The sequence below is a fragment of the Lepidochelys olivacea genome, assembly GCF_965140295.1.
Source record: "Lepidochelys olivacea isolate rLepOli2 genome assembly, chromosome: 19".
Taxonomy (NCBI): Eukaryota; Metazoa; Chordata; order Testudines; family Cheloniidae; genus Lepidochelys; species Lepidochelys olivacea.
Genome location: NC_140429.1, coordinates 9,039,662 through 9,065,074, shown reverse-complemented (window position 1 = coordinate 9,065,074; position 25,413 = coordinate 9,039,662). Strand labels below are relative to the sequence as shown.

General features: G+C 43.9%; 1 protein-coding gene across 4 annotated transcripts; it reads left to right on the top strand.

The window, feature by feature from the left end:
• Positions 1-21: 21 nt before the first annotated feature.
• RHCE (Rh blood group CcEe antigens) lies at positions 22-22,540 on the top strand. 4 transcript variants are annotated; one of them, XM_084652240.1, is made up of 11 exons: positions 22-279; positions 1,165-1,318; positions 7,272-7,458; positions 10,919-11,069; positions 12,187-12,334; positions 17,068-17,234; positions 17,587-17,724; positions 17,945-18,075; positions 18,935-19,014; positions 20,852-20,925; positions 21,497-22,540. In XM_084652240.1, the coding sequence occupies exons 2-11, from the start codon at positions 1,306-1,308 to the stop codon at positions 21,521-21,523; spliced, it is 1,116 nt and encodes a 371-aa protein (XP_084508366.1). In that variant the 5' UTR covers positions 22-279; positions 1,165-1,305; the 3' UTR covers positions 21,524-22,540. The 4 variants fall into 4 exon arrangements, with proteins under 4 accessions (XP_084508366.1, XP_084508367.1, XP_084508365.1 ...); XM_084652241.1 differs by lacking the exon at positions 22-279 and adding an exon at positions 293-1,125 and having other exon boundaries at positions 1,216-1,318; XM_084652239.1 differs by lacking the exon at positions 22-279 and having other exon boundaries at positions 293-1,318.
• The last annotated feature ends 2,873 nt before the right edge of the window (positions 22,541-25,413 follow it).

Genomic DNA, 25,413 nt, shown 5'->3' with positions numbered 1-25,413 from the left:
ACCAATCAGCGAGAAGAGAAATCACTGGAGAATGGCAGCTGAGCCGCCCAATCCCTGAACAGGGAAGGGGGCGCATCCCGCCCTTTCCAAGCGTCGGACCAGAGAGGAGACCGTGGCCTATACTAGGCCAATCAAAAAGGGACGGGGACCAGGGCCTGGCCAATCAGAGGCTACCTCCCTTGGCTTGTTGGGCTATAGGACGAGCCGTGAAAGGGTGGCAATTGCTTGGCCAATGGGAGGTCGGCAGGAGGGGCCCGGCCCGGCCCGGCCCGCCGCCAGGTAGTGGGCGGCGGAGCCCGGTGCTAGCCGGGCGTTAGCGTCGCTCCGGGGACCCTGCTGAGGGGAGGGCAGTCACCGCCGTCAGCCCGCCCTGCAGGACCCCTTCCCCGGGGGCGGGGCGGGCCGGTCCGCTGTGTGGGGGGGGCGCCAGTCGGGAAGCGGGTCACTCGCGGCGGCTCTGCCCGAAGCCCTGAGATCTGCCCGGGCAGGCGGCTCTCTGTCCGGCGCCTCTTGCGGGACTGGGGCCGCACGGCGCCTTTGGGGCGACGCTGTGAAATGCCGCGCCTCCGCCGCCGACCCGGGGCTGAGGGAGACGGGTCCCGGAGCGCTCGGGCGGGCTGACGTTCACCTCCTCGCAAGAGAGGGACGCGCAGAGCTTCACCTTCCCCGGCAGCCTGCCCCACGCTCCGTGACCGCGACCCGCAGAGAGACTGTAACCCCCTTCCCCTCTGAGCTGGGAACACTGCCTCGGGACAGCCAAATCCGTCTTAAATCGCGCGTTCAAAGTGTTGCCCTCCCTCCCCCCGGCTCGTCTTTCCCTTCCTGTTCCTCGCTTTTACATTCTAGATGCTTTTCTTTCCTGATTTGACACCCCCCCCCCCATCTTTTCCTCTTCGCTGTTTGTTTTTGTGTGTGTCTTCGTCGGCCTTTCTTCTCTGGTCTCTCCCTGCTGCCACTTCTGCTCCCGTTCTGTTTTGGTGGGTCTAGAGTGAGCATGGATCCTCTGTCCTGCTAAAGGTGGCCGAGGGGAGCGCTTTGGGAGGATTTGTGGATGTCAGTGAATTTGTCTGAATTCCTTTGTGGGTCAGGCGGTGCTCTACCCTGCTATTTCCTAGAATTTACAAGGTACACATGCCTGCCTGATAATTTTTTTTTCTTTGCCAGTAGGTGGCTTTCTCGCCATTCATATACACTGCTTCGGTCTCTTGGGCATAGGTATGCATCACCTGCCCCAATTTCACCAAAGAAGGACTTTACGCACCTCCGAAATAGCCTCAAGCTGTACGCTACCACTGCCCTTTGGAGATGCTATTCAAAGGTGATCTCAGAAACTTTGCAGATGCCATTTTTGTGCTGCTTTTCAGTCTCTTTCAGCACATCATGTGTAGCACAGAGTCTGATCTTGCAAGGTTCTGAGTGCTCTCAGTTGCTGTTAAAGTCTCGTTTCTCTGATCGCTACTTCTCAATGAATTGGGTCAATTATTAATTAAATTGTAAGGCCTTTGTGGCAGGGACCATGTTTTTGTTCTGGGTTTGTACAATAAGGTCCTAGTCTGATCATCTTAATTATGTGGCTAAGATGCATTGTCTGTTTAACTTTGATTGTAAACTCCTTGAGGCAGGGTCCATCTCGTCTACCTCCTTGTAGAATACTGAGCGCACTGGTGGTACTCAGTACATAATGGTGCTACCCTGTTTGACCTGAGCAGTTAGCCAATGTTCGGGGTCTTGCAGGTTGTATCTGTTGGGAGAAGAAATTGATGACAGAGTTAGCTATTTTTTTGATGCACTTCCTGATTATTTGCAAAGACTGTACACGAAGTCTTATTTTCCTGCTCCTGGTAAGAATCAAACAACAGGGGACCATTTCTTTGCTCACAGTTCCAAGCCCCTTTTCAGCAAGCACTTAACCTCAAAGATCTCTCTTAGCTTTATCTCAGGGTCATGCTACAAGTGCGTCCCTGCTGCTTTCTGTGGTGTTTCAGCTGCCTCTGCCACTCTCACTCGCAAACCTCTCTAGCAAACAATATCCAGTCCCCAGTGGAAAAACTTCCACTCAGATCATTCACGTTCCTCACTGGCCTTGCAGGTCATCCTGTTGTTTCAACTATTCCACATGGGAGCTTAATTAATTAATTGTTGCTGCCCACCAGCTTCAACATGGTGTTGGCTGAGCTAACACCCAGCATAATGGGTGTTAGCTCAGCCAAACTCCAACTTGGATAATTATCATCTTAAGTCTCCTTACATTCCCCTGTAGCACCATTGACTACTAGTATTGTTCTTTGCTTCCCACCCTAAGCTCTTGTGTAACATTGCTGTGCTCTGTTCAACAGTTGCCATGTTTCTCCCTAGAAGTGGCTGCATTTTAGGGTGGGAGAATTGATTTGCGTATGTGTGCCACTAGATTGTTAAGCAGTTTGTAAACCAATGGTGGGATCATTTAGGATGGATGACAGTCAATGGACACATCTTTGGAGGTCGTTATTTCACGGTGCATTATTACTATTGGCTCTTGGACTAGTTGTGCATAATAAGGTGCAGGTTACTGAAAGATGAGAAAAGCATGTTCCGATTACAGACTAATCAATTTGTCCTTCCATCACACCCAAACAGTCTTTAAGCAAGCAAGGTACAGTGCTCCTTTGTGAAAAGGAAGATATTTAAAGTCCATCAAGAGCGTATAGAAATTTTATTTCTAAAATCGACAGTAATGACCCTCATTTCTAAAGTATTCCTCTTTCCAATACTAACAGTGGCTTGTTGGTCCAGGGAAGGCAGTAAGCAAGTCCCTGGATGGAATCCGATCACAAAGCATAAGCATTTATTTTACAGTTAGCCAGCTGGTCGTGAAATGTCCTGCCTTTCAGCCAGCTGGGAAACACATCAATCAGGAGTGGTGTTTCGGGAGCAGAGACTGAACAGATCTCGACATCTGGAGTCTGGCAGTCTTCATCATTCTGCTTATCTGAGCTAAACTGTAGTGGGCAGAGAGAGCGCACAATAGTATGTTGCTTTTGGAATGCCCTAGATTGCATTAAGTGCTGTCTGCTAACCCTGGTGTTCTCCACCTGGGGACCACTTTTCCTTGATATATTGCTGAAAGTGAAGGGGGTCCCAGCTAGATGGGAATGCAGGGGCTCTGAGGTGGTCCCACTATGGAAAAGCAGTTGCATTATGAAAAATATTACTCGGGTTGTAAGCATTTGGGGGAAGCAACCCTCTTTTTGTTCTGTTCGTACTGTGCCTTGCACAGTGAGGTCCTGGTCCGTGACAGGGGCACCTAGGCACAATGGTAATAAAATAATAATCATAACAAAGGCTGAGAACTGCTGTATTAGGCCATCTTTTTCCCAGGATAGGACTTTATATCCCCTGTGAATGCAGGGTGCATTTCATCCTTTCCTAACTGTATTTTTTAATGGTCTAATTTTTGTAAAGTTTCATTTAAACCTTTGTATGTGTGACTTTAGCAGTCGAGCCCTGAAGTCCTTCATGTATCTATCCCCAGAGAGGGTACTTCATAAACAACATCAGGGGAATCTTCCCACGCACTGCCCTGCCAATATGCCTTTAATGACCCCACTCTGCTTCTAAGGACAAAAAGGGAGCTTAGAGGCCTCTTTTCTGAGACTACAAGAGGCCCAATCCTGCAGGGCATTAAACACTCCTGCCTCCAGTCATATTTAAGCTAATCCACAACTAGAGATGCATCCAGACTGAATCTGAATTTCCAAAAGATCCATAGTGTTTGGATCTAGATCTGAGGTCAGATTCTCAGCTACACCCAAGATGTCTCAGCTACAGGCCATGTCAGGGGTAGTTCGGGGCTGGCCCAGTTCCTGGCATAGATTTAGGGCAGCCATGTGTCTCTGTAATGATGCTAGCTCTGCCAAAGGGCTCCCAGCAACTGGGGATCACCAGGGCTTAGAGATGCTCCAGCCATGTCCCCATTTCCATAGCCACACTCTGTACAGGCCGGGAGAGGGGGATGGTATAAGAGGCACTATGGTAGCTCTGCACCACCAGAGATTCCCATACGCTGGCTAGATCCACCAGCTTTTAAGGAGGCTGTTTGCTGGGATATTGGCACAAAGCAACCCTAACTGACTCACGAATTAGGCCCCTGGATCAGAATACTTCCTTCCTCAATATGGGGAGGGGTTCAGATTCACGGTGACATCCTGGCGCCACTGAAATCAATGGCAAAACTCCCACGTTCCAGTTCATGCCTGTCTTTAATTATAACCCAGCTAACTGATAAGGCCCACCAGCAGTTGGGGTAGCTGGTGAAGATGGCTCTGACACATCAGAATTTTACCATTTAAATGTACATACTCTTGAACGTCACAGATCTACTTGAGTCAACCAATGTTCGTTGCTGCGGGCTTGCACTCCTGACCTGCCTTAGATAAGGAGCTATTCCTTGCTAACGCCTCTTGGGCTTTCTTATCACATCAAAGCTTTTATTCCCTCCTCACCTCCCACCTTCTGTTGGTTTGAGGTTGGTGGAACGTTTTTTATAGAAGAAAAATATTCATGTGTGTTTTTAACACCAGAGCTAACGTACAATGGGTTCTGACTATCCTCCCAGTCTCCGATGTGGTCTCCCTGGGCTCATACTCTTTTTGGAAACTGCCTTTATCCTCATATTTTGGTTTTGCTTTTCAAAGGAAAGTCAAAGCACATCAGAAGACCTTGAAATCTATCCTGGTAAGTTTGCAAGCCTGTTAGGGTTCAGTGTGTGCTTTCATTGGGTTACATTTGAGCTTGTTTTGAACAGGGCTGTACTTCTGACAGCTGTAACTGCAAATACAGTGTGGGTACTTCCCTTTAAATACTCTGTTGCCTTGCACCTTCTGCAGTCATTTGCACCAGGCCAAAGTGGGTGTCAAATACTACTAAATTGTGTTCTTGTGCTCCCTCACTGTTCTGTATCCACCTGTTGTCTCTCATTTTATACGTACATTGTAAGCTCTTTGTGGGGGAAAGACCATCTTGTTCTGTGTTAGTACAGTGCCTAGCACAATGGGTTCAGGTCCAAGACTGGGGATCTTGGAACTGTGATAATACAAAATAATCAGGATGGATGAAAGCCTGGTGCAAGTGAATGCACAATGTGCAGGGCCACAAAGAATCAAGCTTAAGGACTGAAAGAGTGTGACAGCTAGTGGGAATGGATAACATTAGGGCGAGTCTGAGCAGTGAAGTTCAGAACCTGGATCCAACCTTCCCCAAGGATCTTGGGCTGTTCTGAGCTGGGTCTTGGTTTCTGTCCCTTCTAGGGTGACCAGATGTCCCGATTTTATAGGGACAATCCTGATTTTGGGGGCTTTTTCTTATATAGGCACCTATTACCCCCCACCCCCGTCCCAATTTTTTACACTTGCTATCTGGCCACCCTAGCCCCTTCCTAGGTGAAACTATTAAATAGTGGGCTCTGTATTAGGCCTTATATTTATCATCAAATGTGTACTGTCAGGCAAAAGTAGCCCTTTTTCTTATTTAATAATATGCTGGTGATTGTCTTATGGTACCAAACTTTGCTTCTATGTTGTAAGTATTGAATCTTTTGCACACAATCCTGCATCTGAGAAATGTGTTTTCTACATTTACTGAAGATTTATATTAACAATTATGATAAAACATATACCGCGTGTAACCTGTCTAAAGTGCTGTGCAAATATTAACCAATTAATCCTCATGACTTCCTTGTAAGGTAGGTAGGTAAGTCTCTATTACTCCCATTTTACAGATGGGGAAAAACTGAAATGCAGAAAGGGGATGTGACTTGCCCATGGTCATGCACTGAGTTGGGTTCATTTAATAATTTGTATGTGAATTACTCAAAAGCCACAAACTTGCATTCCCCTCCCCGCCCCCCACAATCATTTGCTTTAATCCTCGCTATGAAGCGTAGAAACCTGCACGTTGACATAAGAATATACCTCTTAACACACATGTTGGGGCTACCGGCCTTGGGAAAGAGCAATTTAAGGCCTGATGCAGCAAACATTTTGTGTCTGAGTAACTCGATGCATTGGGAGTAGTCCCAGGGGCTTTGATGAAACTACTCATGTGTAAGTGTCTGCAGAATCAAGGGTTTCAGATCTTTTTGTGAGGACGTTTCACCAGTATATTACAAACTCTATGGCATAATACGTTTGGCCCCTTTTAATAGTCGCTTTGAATTTGTACATCATAAAACAGGCTTGAGATGTTTCAGGCAAGACGTAGGAGGCTGGGTGTGTGTAGTTGGTGTGTGAATGTGTAAGGTGGGGTTTAAAATCAACAAGGAGCAGAGACGCCGCCTGTGCCTTGATAAGGGGACTCTGTTACAAAGAAACATTTCTTAGCAGACAGAGTTGCCGTAGAGAGCAGTTCTGCTTAGCTAAATATTATCTCAAATACAGCACTCCTCCTGTAACGGTGAAAATAGGGCTAGTGGCCCACTTTGAAAAGGAGGGTGTCAGTGTTTTTAAAATGAAGCAAGACAAGACTCTCTACAGATCTTGGCTGAAATTGGTTCTCCGTTACTTCTGTGCCAATCCTGCTCATTTTGGTTTAGTGTAACGGAGAACAGAATGGGGTCTTTTGTTTTTACTGACTGACTGCAAGGGATCATTTTAAAGCAATCACCAGTGCTCTCATAAACATATTATTGCCTCTGTCTTTCATTGTGCTTATAAACATGTTCACATTTTTGTAACACTTAGTTTGCAATCTAAATAGAGAAGACAGAGAGAAGATTGGAGGGGAAACAGGGGCACAAAATGAGGAAGTGGAAGCCTAAGGTCACACAGCAGGTCAAAGACAGAGTCAGGAGTAAAACCCAGAACTCCAGAGTCCCAGTCCAGTGCCTCACTGTCTAGACTGTACTACTGCCCAACCTCTGTTCCCAGCTCTTCTGATCTTGGGCTAGACACTAAACCCTCTTGTGCCTCACCTCATCTTGGAAATTAGGATAATAAGTCCTCCCTCACAGAGGGTGGGGGGCAGTATGGATTAATATAAAAGGCTTTGCCCCCTGATAAATAGTGCTCTTGAAATGCACTGTTATATCTCCTTTCCTGTCCCAACTTTATGGTCTCTCCTCCACCCTTCAGTCCAGCATGGTCTTGCACCACCCTCCTTTTCCACCAGAATGTATGAGGATTACTCTGAGACAGTTATTAATTTTCAGCAGGTTTATTGATCACTGCTGTGATGTTAACCTGGAGTCTGGTGTGCACTGATAACTTGACTGATTTCTTGGTTCCTCTGCCATGCAGCATTTCAAGATGTCAACGTCCTGGTGATTTTTGGATTTGGCTTCCTCCTGGCTTCCTTCAAAAGATATGGATTTAGCAGCATCGGATTCAACCTGCTAATTGCCACACTTGGAGTTCAGTGGGCTGTGCTCGTGGAAGGATTTTTGTTTGCTTCCTCAGCAGGAAAAGTGAAAATCGGCCTGCACAGGTAATTCATACATCCTAGAATGGATCATTTACTCTTAATGTAGCATTTCTGAACGCTGGGGCTAAGGTAACTTTTCCCTGTTTTTTGGTATATTTACCCAGCAGCGCAGTTGTACTGGCAGGACTTTTTGTTATTGCGTTGTTGGCTTTGTAATTTTAACTGAATTTTGCCATCTACTGATCTAATTACTTTCCTTCTATGGCCCCATTACCATAGTACCTGAGTGCCTCAGAGTCTTTACCCTCACACACCCCTGTGAGGTAGAGAGGTGTGGCCATATCCCCATTTTATGTATGGGGAACTGAAGCACAGAGTGATTGCATCAAATCCACTGGTCCATCTGGCCTGATATCCTACTTCCTGTCCTACCCATAAGCAATCACACAGCTTGTCCTATACTCCACTGTCTTACTTCTAGCAGTGGCCAATATCATACTGTACATTCAAGGGAAATAATCCTTTCAGTTCCTTGAGGAGATCATCTTATATCATGAGACATGGTGTTTACTAACTGTATATCACTGTTGTAGCTACATATGTTGTTAATGGTCTTAGAATTCATGACCTCTGCTCTTTTCTTGATGGATATCCTCTACCTTTTCCTCACCCTCCCCCAAACAAAAGAAAACCCTTTATCCATTAGCTAGTTATCAAACATTGATTGAATTATGGAATATGTGACGAAGCTGGGATTTTCTCTTGTTATGTTGTATTTGAGTCTTACTGTTTTCAATGAATGCTGTGTGTGCCTCAGTTTCCCTGCGTATTGCACCAATGTCTAGGTAGTGGGAATAAGCATGTGTGACTTTTCTGCGGGCTGCTCCAGCTGCCTCCATGGATGCTATGGTCGCCCCTTCGTAACCTGAGACCCAGGAGGGGGATGTGACCAGGTGACTCTTGGCCCGGGAAGTGAGACAAAGGCTGGAGAAGGAACAATGGGCAGAGCCCTGGCTCTGGTCTCCCCTCCCCCCAAGATGGACTTGGCTGAAAGTCACTGATTTCTGTGCTAACAAGTTCTGCCCTACGCTGTGTTCCTGTTGACTAATAAACTTTCTGTCTTACTGGCTGACTGAGAGTCACATCTGACTGGAGTTGGGGGGCAGGGCCCTCTGGCTTCCCTAGGAGCCTCGCCCAGGCAGACTCACTGCGAGAAGTGCGTGGTGGGGCAGGGGATGCTGAATGCTCTGAGGTCCAACCCAGGAAGGTCAGAGCTATGTAAGCTTCTTGCTCTGGAGACCATATACTCAGAGAGAGGAGGCTCCCCCAGAGTCCTGGCTGGCTTCATATGGAATATTCCAGAGCATTGGTCCGTGACCGAATACCACTGCTGTTTACACAAAGGCATTTACAGTTCCAACATCTCATCTACTTTTAAGTGTAAGAAGACTCCATTGGCAGTCACAACACATGGCCAGGATACAAGCAAAATATCAGTTACTAACTGGTACTGATTGGGTAGTATAACTATGGAACTACAGGTAGCTCCCTCCTTCCCTCTTTCCTAGACAGGAAAGGAATGGTTTCGTGCCTGAGTCACCCAATTGGGAGTCAGGAGATTTGTGGTTCATCCCCATTTCTGCCCCAACCGTTCTGTGTGATCCCGAGCAAGTCATTTACCCCTCCGCGCCTCAGTTTCCCCATCTATACCCAACTCAGTTGGGAGGTTTAATTCATGAATGTTTGTAAAATGCTTTGAGGTCTTAGGATGGAATGTGCTGTAGAAGAGGCAAGCATAAATGTTTTCCTTCTGCTGCTGCTGCAGTTGTTAGGCCATCAGAGGTAAATCACCACCTTCATTCTGCTTTTTAAATGCCTTTAGGCGTTCTTGTCATATATGAATTTCTTGTTCTCTCATTTATGGCCCTAATGATTTTGTTGTGTCTCTAAAAATGTGAAGGCCTTGGGAGCAGCGCAACAAACAGCTGAGACCTTTCCTAACTGTTCTCATTTGCTCAATGCCTTCCTCTTGATTTTTGGCTTTGCTGAGTAAATTACTGCCCCATCGTTAGATATGTAGCAATAACTACTGTGGCAGTACAGCAAGAGTTTCTGACGGACGCTAACTAAAGGTGGGATTTTGCGGGCTGTGACCTGCTGGAAGATCTTGCAGAAAGTTGGCCAAAAGGTGTCATCACAAGACTCATGTGGATGGCTCGGGGGATTGGCTCACAAGATAAGGAACCCTGAAGTGCTAGGCTGGTGGGGAATTTTTCAACAATTTTGGGCGTTTTTGTGTGTGAAAAATGCAGATTTGTCAAAAACAAAGCTCTTTGCAAAATAGGGCTAAGTTGGATGAATTTTCTGACTGAAAAAATGTTGGAATCTTTTTTCCTAAATCATCAACATTTTAAAATTCCAGGTTTTCGGTCTGAAATGACTTTTTTCATTTAGAAATTCAAGCTAATTAGAGTGAAGAAAAAAGAGCCCAAGACCACAGAGACAGAACTCCGCTTTGCCCCTACAGGTGACCTCTTCTGGTCAGGGTTAAGATACATTGGCAGGGTGATGTGAGAGCAACTGGATTGATAGACAGAGTCTGATCTCCACAGCTCTCAGGCCAGAACCTTTCAGAAGCACTATGTTTCCTTAAATAAAAATCTCCTGTCCCAGCTGTGCATGCTGCACACACAAGAAAACTGTCTGCAGCTGCAGAGTAATATGCTCTTAGATCTATTTCCTATCAGAAGTAAGACAAAATCTTTACCTTCGCAGGGACAATTTTTAGGATTTTCAGCATGTTCTTTCTCATCAAGAGGCAGGAGAAGCAGCTAATTGAAATTCCAGAATATTGTAAAGGTCAAGAACAGCCCAGAACACATCTATAAATTACAGTGTGTCCGAGTCCTTAACATCCCTTGTTTCCTTGATTAAAAACTGCAAGGAGGAAAAAATGGTGGACAGCCTTTTGCGAAGTGGGGAAAGGGAAAGGAATCATTCTGTGTGAGGACTGTAGGAACCTCAGAATGCCTTGTGCAGCGAGACCGGTTTGATCTAGTGGTTGGGTCTCGGGATGGGGAGCCAGAAATCCCAGAGCTCCAATCCTAGCTCTGACATTAGCTCCCTCTGTGGCTTTCAACAAGCTACTAAGGCCACATCTTCCAAAAGTGACTTCTGATTTAGGGCATCTCAGTTCAGCTTGAGGCACCTTGGGGTTGGTGGTCAATAGTGCTGAGCACCTGCGACTTCTGTTGGCTTCAGTCAGAGTTATGTGTGCTTTGTACTTTTGAAAATTGGGGCCCAAAGTATCTCATGTTGGCACCCCAAATGGGAGGCCACTTTTGAAAATGCTGCCTTTAAATCTCTGTGTCTTGGTTCACCCAACTGTGAAATGGGGATCTACCTCACAAGCATGAAAATTCCATAATGAATGTCTGGACCAGTGCTGACTACTAATGACTCTCATTTTTTGATTCAATTAGTTTCACAATTAACTCCCCCCCCCCCCCCTTTTTTTTTAAAGTGTATTAAAGGCCACTATAAGTGTAACTGCTGTTCTAATCTCAGCTGGAGCTCTTCTGGGCAAGGCTAACCCTATTCAGTTGATTTGGATGGCGATGGTGGAGGTGGCAGCTTTCAGTACGAGCAGATGGATCAATGTCAGATTCCTGAAGGTAGGTAACCACATTTCCATATATGCGGGAAAAGACTTTGGAGGTTTTAAACAAACCTTTGTTTTCCTTTGGAAATGTTCCCTGTTTGCTGGTCTGATATTGACGCTATTACTGATAGTCAGATCTAAGCTGGTTCGCTCTGGGCCTGATCTGGCAGTTTATTGCATGCATGTAGCTGCCACTGAAATGAATGGGAGTTTTGCACATGGAAGGGCTACGTGGCTGGGGATTCTACTTGTGTGTCACTCTGTTTACAGCATCTTCTCTCTGGCCTGCTGCACCTCACCTCTTCTCCTCTCTATCCCAGCCAACATGCTACTGCTTCCTTTCCTGCTGCTCTGATCACATCTTCTTCCAGTCTCTTCAGTGGCTTCTTTCCTTTTGCATTAAGTTAAAACTTAGAATCATAGAATCCTAGAATCTCAGGGTTGGAAGGGACCTCAGGAGGTCATCTAGTCCAACCCCCTGCTCAAAGCAGGACCAATCCCCAATTTTTGCCCCATATCCCTAAATGGCCCCCTTAAGGATTGAACTCACAACCCTGGGTTTAGCAGGCCAGTGCTCAAACCACTGAGCTATCCCTCCCCCCTTCTTGTCCTCCCCTTCAAGGCTCTGCCCCAACTTACACGTGGCCCCTTCTTACTCCCACTGTAGGTTCCTGCCTAGCCCTCCCTTTGGTTCCTTCACCCATTGAATAAATAATAGCAATCATAATAACGAATTGTCCCCTTTGCTCCCTCATTCATGCTGCCCACCATGCTTGGAGCAGCCTTCTACACCCCATCCACCAGGCCCTTCTTCCTTCAAACCACCTTCTTCTGGGAAGCATTTCTCCAGCCTGAGGGTATCTACACATCTCCTTGCACTAGAACTGCTACCAGTGTACTTTATTTGTCTGAATTAGACTGCAGGATCCTTGGAGCAGGGACCCTGTCTTTTTCTGAGCCGCAAAAAGTAGCGTGTGCACTGAGTGCTCATGAACATTATATAGGAGAGGGTGCCTAAGAAGGACACTATATAAGTAACTGAGCTACAAGTCTCTGCATACATCAAGGGGACCTGATGACATCCTGAATGGATATGACATCCAGGAATGGAATATCTTTGTTGCCTGCAGATTGAGGAACACACAAGCTTGATGCACGTTCACATATTTGGAACCTACTTTGGCTTGGCAGTCTCCTGGTGGCTGTACCATTCTTCACTGAGTAAAAGGATTGAAAAGGAAACATCTAATCCGATATCTGATTTGTTTTCAATGCTGGGTAAGGCATTTACTTGAACATCTCAGTATATGGTGGGCAGTGGGATGAATGACTTTGGGGATTGGGAATGGGGCACAGAATCTTTTACTGCAAAGCTGAAGGTTCAAATACAGCCCAGTGACTAAAAGTTGTTACCGTCCGATGGTAACGAGTGGGTGAGTCTCCGCTCCTCATGTAAACCACCACTGCAGCGTCCCTTCTTGACAGACGCAGCAGGACGGCCAAGGCAGGTAAACTGTCCTCTCACCGCTACAGGTGGCCCCTTTGCACTGATTTACCCATATTGGCGGGGGCAGTGTCGTCATTAATATTTGTATTGCTGTAGGGCCCAGAGGCCCCAAGCAGGATCAAGGCCGCATTGTCCTAGGTGCTGTATAAACGCTTACAAAGACAAGAATCAAAAGAGAACAAGCAGATAAAGGGTGGGGGGGAAGATACATATCACATGCAAAACACTCAGGGTAAGGATAGGCTGTGGCATGGACATTCCAAGTTTTTTTTTAAGAAATGATATTTGTTTCCATATTATTTTGATTTATATTACAAAGCTGGTACTGCCATGATCTGTCCTAGGCCCTTGTCTCCACAGAGAATGTAAGTTCCCAGGTCTGTCAATTTGGCACTTTGTGCCAGCACAGAATTAATGTAATATTTAAAAGAAATGACATCGAAATAGAGGCATGGATTTCTGTGGCTAAAATCAAGTGAATACTTATCTAACCTATCACTGTGGCATGTGAGCGCTCGAGTCCTTTATTAGGAGCTATGTTCTGCCCGAATGGAGTGAATGATCTATGCCGAATGTCCCCTCTCATCCTAGTAGAGGGCACTGGTTATAGCACTTGCTTGCCTTGCTACTTTTGGCTGTACATCCCAAGATCTGCTGTCAGTGGGAGGGGCTGATTCTGGGTGTTTGCTGGAACCTCACCAGGGCTCATTGGCACATGTCTAATGAAACCTGGCAGCCTTCACCCAATGTAAAAAAGGGAAAAATTAAATGCTCATCTTGCTGAGTTCCCAGAGCTCTTGCTCTGCTGTATAATTCAAAGCAATTGGTATTTTAATCTAACTCATCAAGACACTGTTAAGTCTTCATTATAATTTTAGTGCCAGCTCGCTACCCCCAAGTGCTCGCTATCTAAAGTAATTAGGTCTTCATGAATAATTCCTGAAAGCAACACAGAGGCAGTGCAGACGCTCACGAATGACCAAAGAAGCAATTTCATAATGTGTCCAAACCTACCCAGGGCCGGGTCCCCTCAGAAATTCAGGGCCAGATTATGAACACTTGTAATTCATTAGAATAGCCTCATTGCAGTTACTGGGATTACTCTCGCAAGTAACTACTTTGCCAGTGGGAATAAGGGATTCGCAATCTGGATCCTTCTTTCCAGCCCCCCTCCTGCCATAGACCATGAAGTGCCATAGTGGGGAATACTAGTGGGACCTCTAGTCCTGTGTCTTGGCTATGACAGTGATCAGTGCTAGATCCTTCTGAGGAAGATGTAAAACTTCCTATTGTACAACATTGTGCCGTGCTGGAAAAGGATGTTTTTCTTTCTGAGCCCCAGCTGGTGGTTAATTTTACCCTGAAGCTTGAAGACTGATAATCTTTTTCCTTGTCAATGTATCTGCAGATATGATTCTTATTCATATATGAATGAAATTCAACCCTGCACAAGACCTGTACACCACATAAGTTTCACTTAAGATTTCAAAATAGAGCTTAACTGGGACATAAACATTGTAGGTTGTATGCTGCACCAGGGTGAATTTCACACACATGTGGTTTGCTTCTGTAATAATACAGCACTTTATGTTTTCAAAGCACTGTAGAAATATTAACCAATCTCCTGCAGTTGTGAGTTCCACAGGTAAATTATGAGTATTGCCACCTAGAGTGGCATGGGGAGAACAGAGAGGGCAGCCTTGAGCGCATAAGAGCCCTCTAAACATTTACAATATTTACTGTTGCCTGGAGAACAAAAGTGGGAAGGGGGAAAGATACAAATGGGAGGAGGGAGGTAATGAGAGGAGGAGGAGAGGGGATAAATAGTTGGGATGGGGGAACTTGGCACCTTTTGGACGCAGAATATCCAACAGCAACCTTGAGCAAGACTCTAGTTATTTCTTGGGCATAAGGGTGATACTGTTGCCTAGTCTCTGCTGACTTCACTTCAGAGATAATCTTGCCAGTCTTCTGCATGCAGGCTGCAGCAGATTGTAAGTGCCCCAGCACCTGTCGTCTCAGAGAAATAGAGTACTGGGATGTGAGATAAAATAAGGCATCCACTTGACTACAAATATTAGTTACCAGTGGGTGATTGACAGCGTCCCAAATGTGTTTTTAGGGATGTGCTCAAAGCACAGACTGTAACAAACTGCAACCATCATCTGCCTTGCTGCTTGTACAAGGGGAAGGTTCCAGGGCTCAAGATTAAGGGCAAAAAGTCATCCTGCAACTGACAGCCGTGCTAAAGAAAATGAAAGAAATATGTCCTGACTATACAGAGTAGAATAGACAAGGAGGTCTCAGTAGGGATGAACTCAGTGATAAGTGCAGCTTATGTCAGTTTCCGCAGGGATATGCCAAATGGAAATTATACTGCGCTTATGGAAAAGAATCAGCTTGGAACATGATCTGCCCAGATAATATCACTTTGTTGGGAAGCCTGTTAGTTTTTCAGAGCATATCAAGGTCACTGTGCCTGAAATCCTCTGTGTGCACTAGACATTCAACAGGCAGGAGGGCCTAAAGTGAGCAGCAGAAGCATCTAGGGACTTGAAAGAGCCTAAGCACTGGAGACCCAAGCTCATGGAAAGGTGACCGCGGTCAGTGTTGCTGGGAGCAGAGACTAACCAGTGTGTTTTTATAGTGACATACTGCACCCTGGAAACCTGCGTGTTTTAGTTATTAATTTTAATGAGAGCACTTGAAGTTTTGCTATGAGGTAAATAGCATGTGGAATTAAGTCTATGCAATTCAAGCACACAGTAGAACATTAATTATCGAGTCTGCCTCGGTGTCCCCTCTGCAGTAGAGGTGGGGGAAGAGAAGATAAATCATAGCTTACCTTTAATACAGCCTATATCCCTAAATAGTCCAGCATAGATACAAAACTCCTGGGAGCAAAGCTGTGCCCTGAAATGATCAGTATATAAACTAGTGTGAACGCACCTGCTGCTCTCTGCTGGATGGATTCAGATCCGCATGTGTATGAGAGAGAGGTTATGTTGTCCTCTGGTGGGGCTGGCCCAAGAGGGTAAGAACCCTATTTGCTGGTGATTGGGGCCTGTGTTGTTTACTCCTAGGGGAATTCTGCACTAAAATTTAAAAATCTTGCACACAATATTTGAAAATTCTGCAACATTCAGCATATTCTGTCAAAATGGCACAATATAATCATGCTCCCACTGACAGTCCCAGCTGCCCGGGGCTGACAGTGGAAGCCCCAGCTGCCCATGCCAGGCGTCTGCAGGAGTGCTGGGGGAAATCAGAAATTCTGCAGGGAAAAAAATAAAATTCTGTGGGAAACATTAATTCTGTGCAAATTCTGCATTGCGCACCAGCACAGAATTCCCGCAGGAGTAGTTTATTGGAGCAGAAGGACCCAACGTCTAGCCTCACTATTTACTGAAAAGTCTATGTGGCCCTGGACTTTTTACAGGATATGGCCCAACTGTTTAACAGGAATTCTAATTGCTCTACTAGATCCACTTACTAGAATGGTGGAATATTAAAAAAAAAAAAAAAAAGTCTTTTATTTAAAACAAGACAAACCCCATTTAGCCACCAAGCAGGCAAAGCATGACACCAGAAGTGCAAGCTTCTCTGTGCTACCCTGGAAGAACCACCACTGGGGTGAGAGGGGAGTTCACGCTCCATGGTTCAGGTAGTTCTCAGCATTTCTGCTGAATCTGTCAGGAAGGGAGCCAGCTAGTATCAGTTGTGCTGGTGTTTTGATACCCCTAAATGGAAGACATTCTGAACATAGCCATGTTTTTTATTTTGGTCAGTACCACATCAGCTGTGTGACCAGCACGCGGTACAACAGTAAGAGGATGTGGGAGATTTTGGCCAAGGACATCAGTGCAAATCCCTGCTGTTTCAGCAAAAGCCCTGGACCCTTTCGGGCCTCATGTTCAGAGGTGCTGAATGCTCCCACTGTAGTTGTGGTTACTGTGTACTTCAGAAACCAGGCCCCTAATGCCCATGCAAAGCAGACAGTGTGTTGGTTTTAAAGGTCTCGACTGAAAGGACCACGCACAGTAAATTGCCTGCTGCACAAAAATATTTCTTAGGGATGAAAGGCAGAGTCGTGCCCATTGAGATTTGAATATGTGTTTCCAGGGAGCACAGGTATTGCAAAGCTGATGCTTAAGGACCTGACCATGAAAGATGATGAGCATCTCCTGCATTGAGGGCCCTCAGCTTTTCTCAGGAGGCTCTTGGCTCTTTGAAGGATCAGGCCCTTCCCAGCTAAGTCACCCTTCTGGGTGCATGTTTATACCATGGTTACTGTTGAGATGTGCAGTGCAGGACTGCTAGGGAGGCTCCAAATGTAGTGACCGTTAGGGGCTGTCAGAATGATGCAGTCCCATCAACTTGTTCACAATGTGGGCATTGCAATGGATGCACTCTGTGTGACTTAGAACCTGCCAGCAGAAACAGCATGGGATGGACCCACTGGATTTACGAGCATTCTAATGATGACTGCTTCTTTGTCTACAAGGCACGCTCTTTCTGTGGATGTTCTGGCCAAGCTTCAACTCTGTGCTAATCGTGGATGTGATGGAAAAGAGGAACGCCATCTGCAACACTTACTATGCCATCGCTGTGAGTGCTGTGGCTGCTTTTGCACTGTCATCCTTGAGCAGCAGGAATGGAAAAATCAGGATGGTAAGAGGAGAGCAAAGGTCGCTTTGAAGACAGACCTAGATTTTCGTTAATCTCTTTAGCAATACATTGAAAGTAAAATGGCTAATAAGCTAAAACAACACTAGCACCTCAACGGGATGATTATCTCTTGTCCCTGAGCAAACAGTTTTGAAGATGTTAACTGGCTATAGTGCTGCAAGGGTGAAATTCACCCCCTATGTAGAGGGCCAGTTATACTCCAATTAGATCCCACTTAAGCCCTCAAAATAGGTTTAAGTGGTACTTAGGTGTGGTGCTGCAACAGGGTGAGTTTAATCCAATGGGTGCCCAATCACTGCGTGTGTGAATTGACTTCGGTGATGTTAATCCACAGATCCACATCCACCATGCAGCACTAGCAGGAGGGGTTGCTCTTGGTTTCTCAGCTCCCGTTATTCCACATCCTTGGATTGCCATGATTTTGGGTCTGCTTGCCAGCATGGTCGCTGTACTGGGATCTCACTGTTTACAGGTAATGTCCAAAACCCTGTCATACATATTTGTGAGAGGTTTTAAATACTAAGAAATAGCACATGTAGAGAGTTTACAGCCAAGATTTCTGGGTTCTGTTGCCTGGTATGTGGGACTGAGGGTGAGGAGACTTGCATTCTATTTTGGGATGTGTGCCTGAAGAACTTTTCTGCTCAGTAAATATGTTCATCTCTGTATTTATTAAATGTTTCTCTCCCCAGACCTATTTGAATTCGGTGCTCAAGATTCATGACACCTGTGGCGTCCATTACACGTTTGGGTTGCCTGGATTGCTTGGAGCAATAGTCAATGTCGTTCTCTTCATAATAATCAAGTGGGCCAGTTTATCAACGTAGGTTGATCCTTTTAAATAAGTATCGTGGTCAGCTAATCATTAATATATTGTGCTAGAACTCAGTTTTAGAACACACGTGCAGTATGCAGGTAGCTTTGCATGGCCACTGCAGATTAATCCTCTTAATAACAATCAAGAATCAGATCTAAAGCCCTTTAAAGTCAATGGAAAGGCTCTCATTGACTTCAGTGGGCTTTGGATCAGGCCCTCAAAAATTAATTTTTAGTGCTGGATTGCTAGGGGGGTGACGTAGACAGCATTGTGGGAGCAGCCATGTGAGATGGCGGAAATGAGAGCGGAGATTAAGTGGGAGTGAGACTGAACTGGGATCTGAAGGTGAGCTGTGAGCAGCTTTGAACTGATGATAAAGACAGGAAGCCATTGAAGAGGTCTGAGGGTTCAGGTGATGTGGATCCTTCCAAATGGTGACTTTTGATTGACACTACGTGTGTCAGGGAATCTTACATATAAAAACTGGCAGTAACAGGCAAACTATTTTTTAAATAAGTAATACATATATGTGGGTGCTCAACACCTCTCAGGATCAGGCTCTGACTGCAGCGTAGTAGACCCACATCAGAGGAGAGTGTGCCAATTCGGGGTAAAACTAGACAGGACAGGGTCCTGGAGAATGTACTTGATGGACCATTTTGCACTAGCAGGGGGAGTGAGGGAAGGACTAAATGTCCCAGTAGCTCTTTTATATCTGATCCACAATTGATCCAGTCAGACAGACCTTTATTCCTTCAGAGTCCACTGACTTCTTTAGGACGCTGTGTGGGTAGATCGGATTATAGGATTGGAGCTGTACATGGGTCAAATTCTGCACTCTAATGTATGCATTTTTCATTTTCAGACTGGGTTATCTAGCCTTGATTGAAGTTGGCTCTTTCATGTTGACCACTGCTATAGGTTTGGGAACAGGTTTCATTACAGGTCAGTATGGGAAAGCTCTTTGCAATAGCTTCGTTCTGATCTTTTTAAGAGTAGGTGGTATGCGATTATATTACATCAGCTGTCACGTCAGTGTTCACTGGCTTATTGCATCTCTTGGCACCTAGATACTCTGGTGATTCATGCACTAAAAATATACCTGTAGGTAGATGACTTGCTACTGTTGGAAAAACTGTAGGTAATGCTGAGTGATGAGGCTTCTTTCAGTCGCAGAACTGGAGAAAAGGGTATGTTCAGCAGGGCCAAAACAATACCATCATTCCTATGCTTGACAAAGTTATTTTTAACTGATGCTTCACCAGCAGCCTCTAGGTTTCCCATAGGAGAAAGGACAGGATGGACATCTTTTTAGTGACAGTAAAAATATATTGAGACTGTTTTCCACTCACTGGGTAAGATCCTCAGCTGCTGTAAATCAGCATAGCTCCCCTGAAGGCAATGGTAGATTTTACACCAGTTGAGGATCTAGTCATCTGGTTCTAGATCTTGGATTCTCTCTCTCTCTGGTGGGATTATGGCAGTTGCAATATTTTATACTGCTATTTGCTCCTGCTTCAGTTCAGTGAAAGAAACTGCAATACCATTCTCTAAAATGAATGTTACAGCCTATAATGAATATGTAACCCCTGTGCTTGCTCAAATGTAATTAAGAGGTTGGGCTCATCAAGCAGACTTTTAAGTATCTACTTCATCTGACTGAAAGATATGGAAAAAAATAAACAGCAAAAATAAACAAACATTCTGTGTTGATCCAATCATTTAATGAGCTGGGTGTTTACATCTGAAATCTCAAGTTAACAGTGCTCATAAGCCTGTTTGCTTAATGTGTCTGGGTAGCTTTTTCATATGAAAAGTTAATGATCATTTAGTTTATCTGGAAAATCTGGCAGGCCGTTCTCTTGGCTTTAAAACATAAGTGTTAATTTTTAATAATTAAGGCCTCACTCCTGCAGGCAGAATCTTTTGCCCACCTGGAGGCCGCCTGAAATTCAAAGGGGCTCAGCATTTATAGGGTTGGCCCAGACTAATCAGCATGCAGGATCGGGACCTAGGACATTTTTTACATGCTTTTTACATGCTTTGCTTTGGATCTCATGCGTTCACTGTTTGAAGATGACTGAAGGCTGGGGAAGGGTCCAGGTAATCCTGGAAGTCCAGAGAGAAAATAATAGCTGGCTTTTCTGGAAACATGGTTTTCTCCCTAAATTATGTCAATTCTAAAGCATCTGCTGGCTGAACCACAATGCTGCATGATGGATTTAGAATCAAATATATTGCTTGTGAGGAACATTGCTTCACCTCCATGTGCTAAAGAGCGAAAAATATTCGGGGAACGTTTTACAATAATTTTTACAGGATTAGGAAATCTTTTCTAGATTGTTTGGAATTGTGTATCAAATTATTCTAAACCAGGTATGTCATGTATAGAGATGCACATGAACCCCATATTCAAATCCAGACCTGAGTATCTCCAAAGTTTGTGGGTTGGTTTTCAACCCAAGGTTTTGGTTAGGCCCATTATACATATTAGAGACAGCAGCAAGGCTGGAGGACAATCCAGATCATTCTATTTTGCCAATATATTTTAGTCTAGTAATTAGCACCATAAAGGGGTTCAAAAACGTTTAAAAATAAGACAAGTGGTATTATTTTTATCTGACATTCACCCCTGCAGAAAGATTTCCACACAGGAAAGATCTGTGGGGGGCATGGCTGTGATTCTGATTTCATATTTAGCTCTGCATTATATTGTGGTATGTGGCTAATAAATATAATATTTACAAACAGCTCCTTCCATCCACATCATTTTTAAACACAGGTTTCATTTTAACTTTCAAACTATGGAAGACACTGCCTGCATCAAAGTACTTTGATGACCAAGCTTATTGGGAGGTAAGTTTCAATTTAAAGGGGTGTGTGTGTGTGTGTGTGTGTGTGTGTGGCCTATGCCACCATGAAGCCCTGATCTTGGAATGGATTTCTAGGTGCTAAAATAATACAAAGACTAACCATATTTCATGATAGTTCTTGAATGTCCTGGTCTAAACAGATTAACCATTTTGAGACTGGACAGTATAAATATATACCGACTTTGGATAGAATTTTGAAGTTCCAAAGGAAACTGGGTGTCCAAATAGCCTAGATGGATTTGAAAATCCTAACCTTTGCTTATGTGCAGAACTCCCACAGAGTTCAGTGAGAGCAGGGTCAGCTCCTATATGCGTTCAGCATTAAATAAGAAAAGCTCTTAAGCATATGCTTAAATTAATCCCTATTCAGGACAGCACCTAAACATATGACCAACTTTAAGCATGTGCTTAAATGCTCTCTGGAATAAAAATGCTTTCCTGAATCTGGATCCTAAAGACAGACTGCTAGAATATATTTTAACATTGTTTTATATAGCTTTTGATTTTTTTTTTGAGTAAGATGTTATGTTACAGAAATATTTCTGCATTCACAGTTTCCCCATTTGGCTTATGGATTTTGAACAGAGGGACCGGACCCAAATTACAGAAGATTAGACCAAGATGAGGAAAACATTTCCTATCCTCTGCTACAGAAAATTAATTGGGAGGGAGAAGAAAAGGTTAAATATGACTCCTGAATTTCAGAATGTAGAAACATCATTGCAATAGGCTGCTTTCAATTCTTATTAAATGATACAGTATGCAAAGTCACAGATAATAGTTCATTCAGCTTTTCTGCCTTGATAAAGTCTTGCCTTCAACATCTTCTTTTGTGAATTACATACAATAGATCCATCCAGCTTTAATAGCTTATCCTTTTAAGATGCTTTCAGATTTTAATGAAGGAAGATATTTGAAACTCCTTTTCTGAAAGTCAAAAAATAATCATGAACATTAAGGACTTGATTCTGAGGTGCTGAGCATGCTGGTTCTGATCCAGCAAAACACTTCAGCATGTGCGTATTTTTAAGTACAAGTAATCCCACTGAGGTTCCTGTTAAGGAGATGCTTGAGTGCTTTGCTGGATTGGGGCCAGTGAGCTCAGCACCTTGTAGGATCAAACCCTAAATTAGTTGATTAGTTAAAGGAAATCTGTAACTGTTTTGGTTTAGGCCAGCTGCTCTGAAAGTTCAAAGGGTAAGAAACTAAAGTGTGAAGTGGAATTGAAAATAAAAGGCTTGAGCCTGCAACTCTTACTCATGTGAGCAGTCCCCCTGAAGTCAATGGCATTACTTGTGCAAGGGTTGCAGTAGCTGACCCAGAGTTCTCAATCCTGAGAAGTGGGGAGTACCTGGGAGTTATAAGTATTCAGCTCTTCAAAGGGTCAGGTCCACACTGGATATCTGAACAGCACTCTTTACTGTACTGAATTGACTGAAGTGCCTCTTGCTCATGTTAGTGGTCCTCACACATGTAATCCTATTGACCTGAATGGGGCTAATTATGTGACTAATTAGGGGCTTGAAGCATAGGGCCCATAATGTGTAACACAGACAGTATTGGTCACAGGGTTAATTAATTATAAACCAGTTTCTAAATGGCTTTATCCTGGTTTAATGTTGTTTAAATCTTAATATTTAAATAGTGTTTTACCTTTAAACAAGTGTTTAAAGAAACAATGTAAAAAACCTGGTGCTGTGGGAGTGAATATTAATGAACAAACTTTATTTTGTATTTTAAAGGGACACAGTCAATATGAAAAAATCAATTGGTCTGAAAATGTTGTATATACACAATAGTTTAAAAGTAATGCTTATCAGTATTGCCATCTGATGGCATTTAAAGCCCCAATTCTGCATAGACTTCAAAAGGTCACCACAAGGGCCTGCCTGCATGGAACTCAGGATCAGGGTCTTAGTATATAGTTAGCCCTAATGCTGTAATGGACTCTGAGAAAGAAAACTCTTATACCCACATGGAGCTCCTTGTAGGATTGAGGCCTTAATCATGGAGTTCCAGATCCTCAAAAGGTGTTTAGGCATGTGCCCACCCTGGATTTCAATGAGTTACGCAACTAGATACCTTTTGAGCATCTGGGTCAGAGTTTCTCCTTCATTTCAGACTGTTTGTCTCACTCCCAGCTTTTCAATTGCCTACATTAAGAAATTGCAAGTATTGGTTGTCTTTAATCAGTACACTTGCTTGAAAATAAAGCAAACTGGCAATCTGCCATAACAGATGATATTCTTTGATACAACAAGAAACCTATACTGTCCTTGATCCATTAGCTCTAAAGGGAAATGGAGTGTTATTTAGTGGCTAACTTCTCATAACTTCATTGGCAGTAATGAAAGAGTTTCTGGTAGAGGAAATGCTATTGTTCTATGTTTGAGTCACGAGATGATCACTGACCTGCTTATTTCTAGAGCCCGGCACGCCTACAAAAATTTGGATCTGCATCCGAGCTGCAATCTGCAAAGACGGTAAACAATACAACCACATCTCTGCATGTAGATTTGCAGGGCTCTCCTTATTCCATCAAATGTTCACAGAACTCCCATCAAAACAGATAGTAGCTGAGTCTATGCAATTACTTGAGTCCAGGAAGCTTAGTATGAGAACAACATAGAGTATGTATAGATCATAACCACTATAGTTGCCTCATCTCAGTTATACTTCTACTTATTTCCCTCCTACTAACAGCATTGCAAGAGTCCAGTTTAAGTGCAATCTGTTTTTAATTTTCCAGCAGTTTGTTGCATCTGGTGCAGTTAGTATTAATTTTTTTTAAAGGGACACTTTTGAAAATGTTACTTCACACCTTACACTAACCCAGATTTTTCAGATGTCTTTTGCTCAATCAGTAGTCCTAACCTTAAACACTGAAGGGAAAAGGGCTGCTTGTATATCCACATGCATTATCACTTGAGCCATGAGTAGTTATGGAATAAAAGTTCTACATGTGGTCCACTGTTCCAAGAGTAGAGAAAGCATAGCCAGAGAGCTATGGGCTGCATTCTACTTACAGCTATGCCCCACTCAGTACTGCTCATCCAGTTTGTATCGACTGTCCCAGGACCACAGAAATGGTTCATCAGTTGGAGGCAGAATTCTCCAGCTCCTTCCCAGGGAATCTGCAGGGACACTTGAAAGGAAGAGGAGCCATTTCTTAAGTGGCTTCTGCTATGCAGTAAGTCCTGGGAGGAATCACTTAAGCTAGTTCTGTACTGCAAAAGGTAGCACAGGGGCCACAGCAGTAAGTGGGGGGAAATAGGCAAAATTTGCAGCCTAGCCCTCAAAGGATTTTGCACAACCCCAGCTAAAGGCACATTCAAGCCAAAATTACTTCAGACTGCCCTGTCCTGATTTATGCAGAGGGCTCAGCTAGTTCCCCCATATGTATATGCTTCTGGTGGACAGGAGAGAAAATAGAGCTCACGCAACTGAAGAGTAGAATTTAGGAACTGTGGAAAATACAGAGTGGCCAAATTCATCCTTACTACAGCTACATGAACTTTAAAGCTTGGCCTGTTGTCTTTAATTGTTCAATAATCCAAAGCTTTTAAAGAGCCCTTAGAGTATAAGATTGAGCAGTTATTTTCTTACAAGATAAATACCTTAGTTCACCATTTCAATGATAATCTTTATTCTCGATTACATTTGGATTATAAACTAAATCCCTTTTATAGGTGTTTTTCATTTGAGGGAATTAAAGTTAACAGACTTTGTCCTCTACAGACAGGGCATTTAATTCTATCAGTGCTTCTAATAGATATTAGGAGCCATAGAAGGTATTGAGGAACTGCCATGAGAAGTTAGCTTAGTGACAAATTAACAGTCTTTGTACAGTAGAGTTAGGGGAGAGAACTATATACACTCTTACTCAATATGCCCTACATGGAGTAATTTAACTGAGCACAATTTTGTTAGTGGATGGAGAACTGTTAAGGCTTCCTTTTGCACCATACAGAAAAACGTGGCAGTTTCTTTCCTTGAAAGCCTGTTAGTGTTGCCTATTTCTTCCAGCCTCCCTCCTCTTCAACCTCATACTACACTAGATCAGTATTTTTCAGTTATTCCTTGGGGCATTGATTCTGTTTGGTTTATGGATAGTGGATTAAGAATACATGAATACTAATGGCTCAAAGCATTTCACTGCCTCCATCCTGATTACAATGTTCCAGGGTCAAAGTGTAATGGTATGCCAACAAAAAATAAAATCAAGGCTTTATGTCAAGGTACGGTCTGGCCAGTTGAAGTAAATGCAGACTTGAGTGAATGGTTTAACAAACTCATGTTAAACAAGAATGCATTCTCTCCCCTCTGTTTGGCATTGTAATTATGAGGAAAAAGTATTATACCACATGATGCCTGTCTATAGCAGTACACTAGAAGAAATCGATTTTGCTGATGATATTGCATGTCAGTTGAGCTGTAAAAAATCTCCAAACTCAGGCATTACATTAGAAGG

Excerpts from the sequence above, each read along its gene's own strand:
- RHCE (XM_084652238.1), top strand. The coding sequence starts at position 4,572 with ATGGGTTCTGACTATCCTCCCAGTCTCCGATGTGGTCTCCCTGGGCTC. Across the intron at positions 7,459-10,918 it reads GTGAAAATCGGCCTGCACAG|TGTATTAAAGGCCACTATAA; the intron begins GTAATTCATACA and ends TTTTTTTTAAAG. Across the intron at positions 11,070-12,186 it reads TCAATGTCAGATTCCTGAAG|ATTGAGGAACACACAAGCTT; the intron begins GTAGGTAACCAC and ends TGTTGCCTGCAG.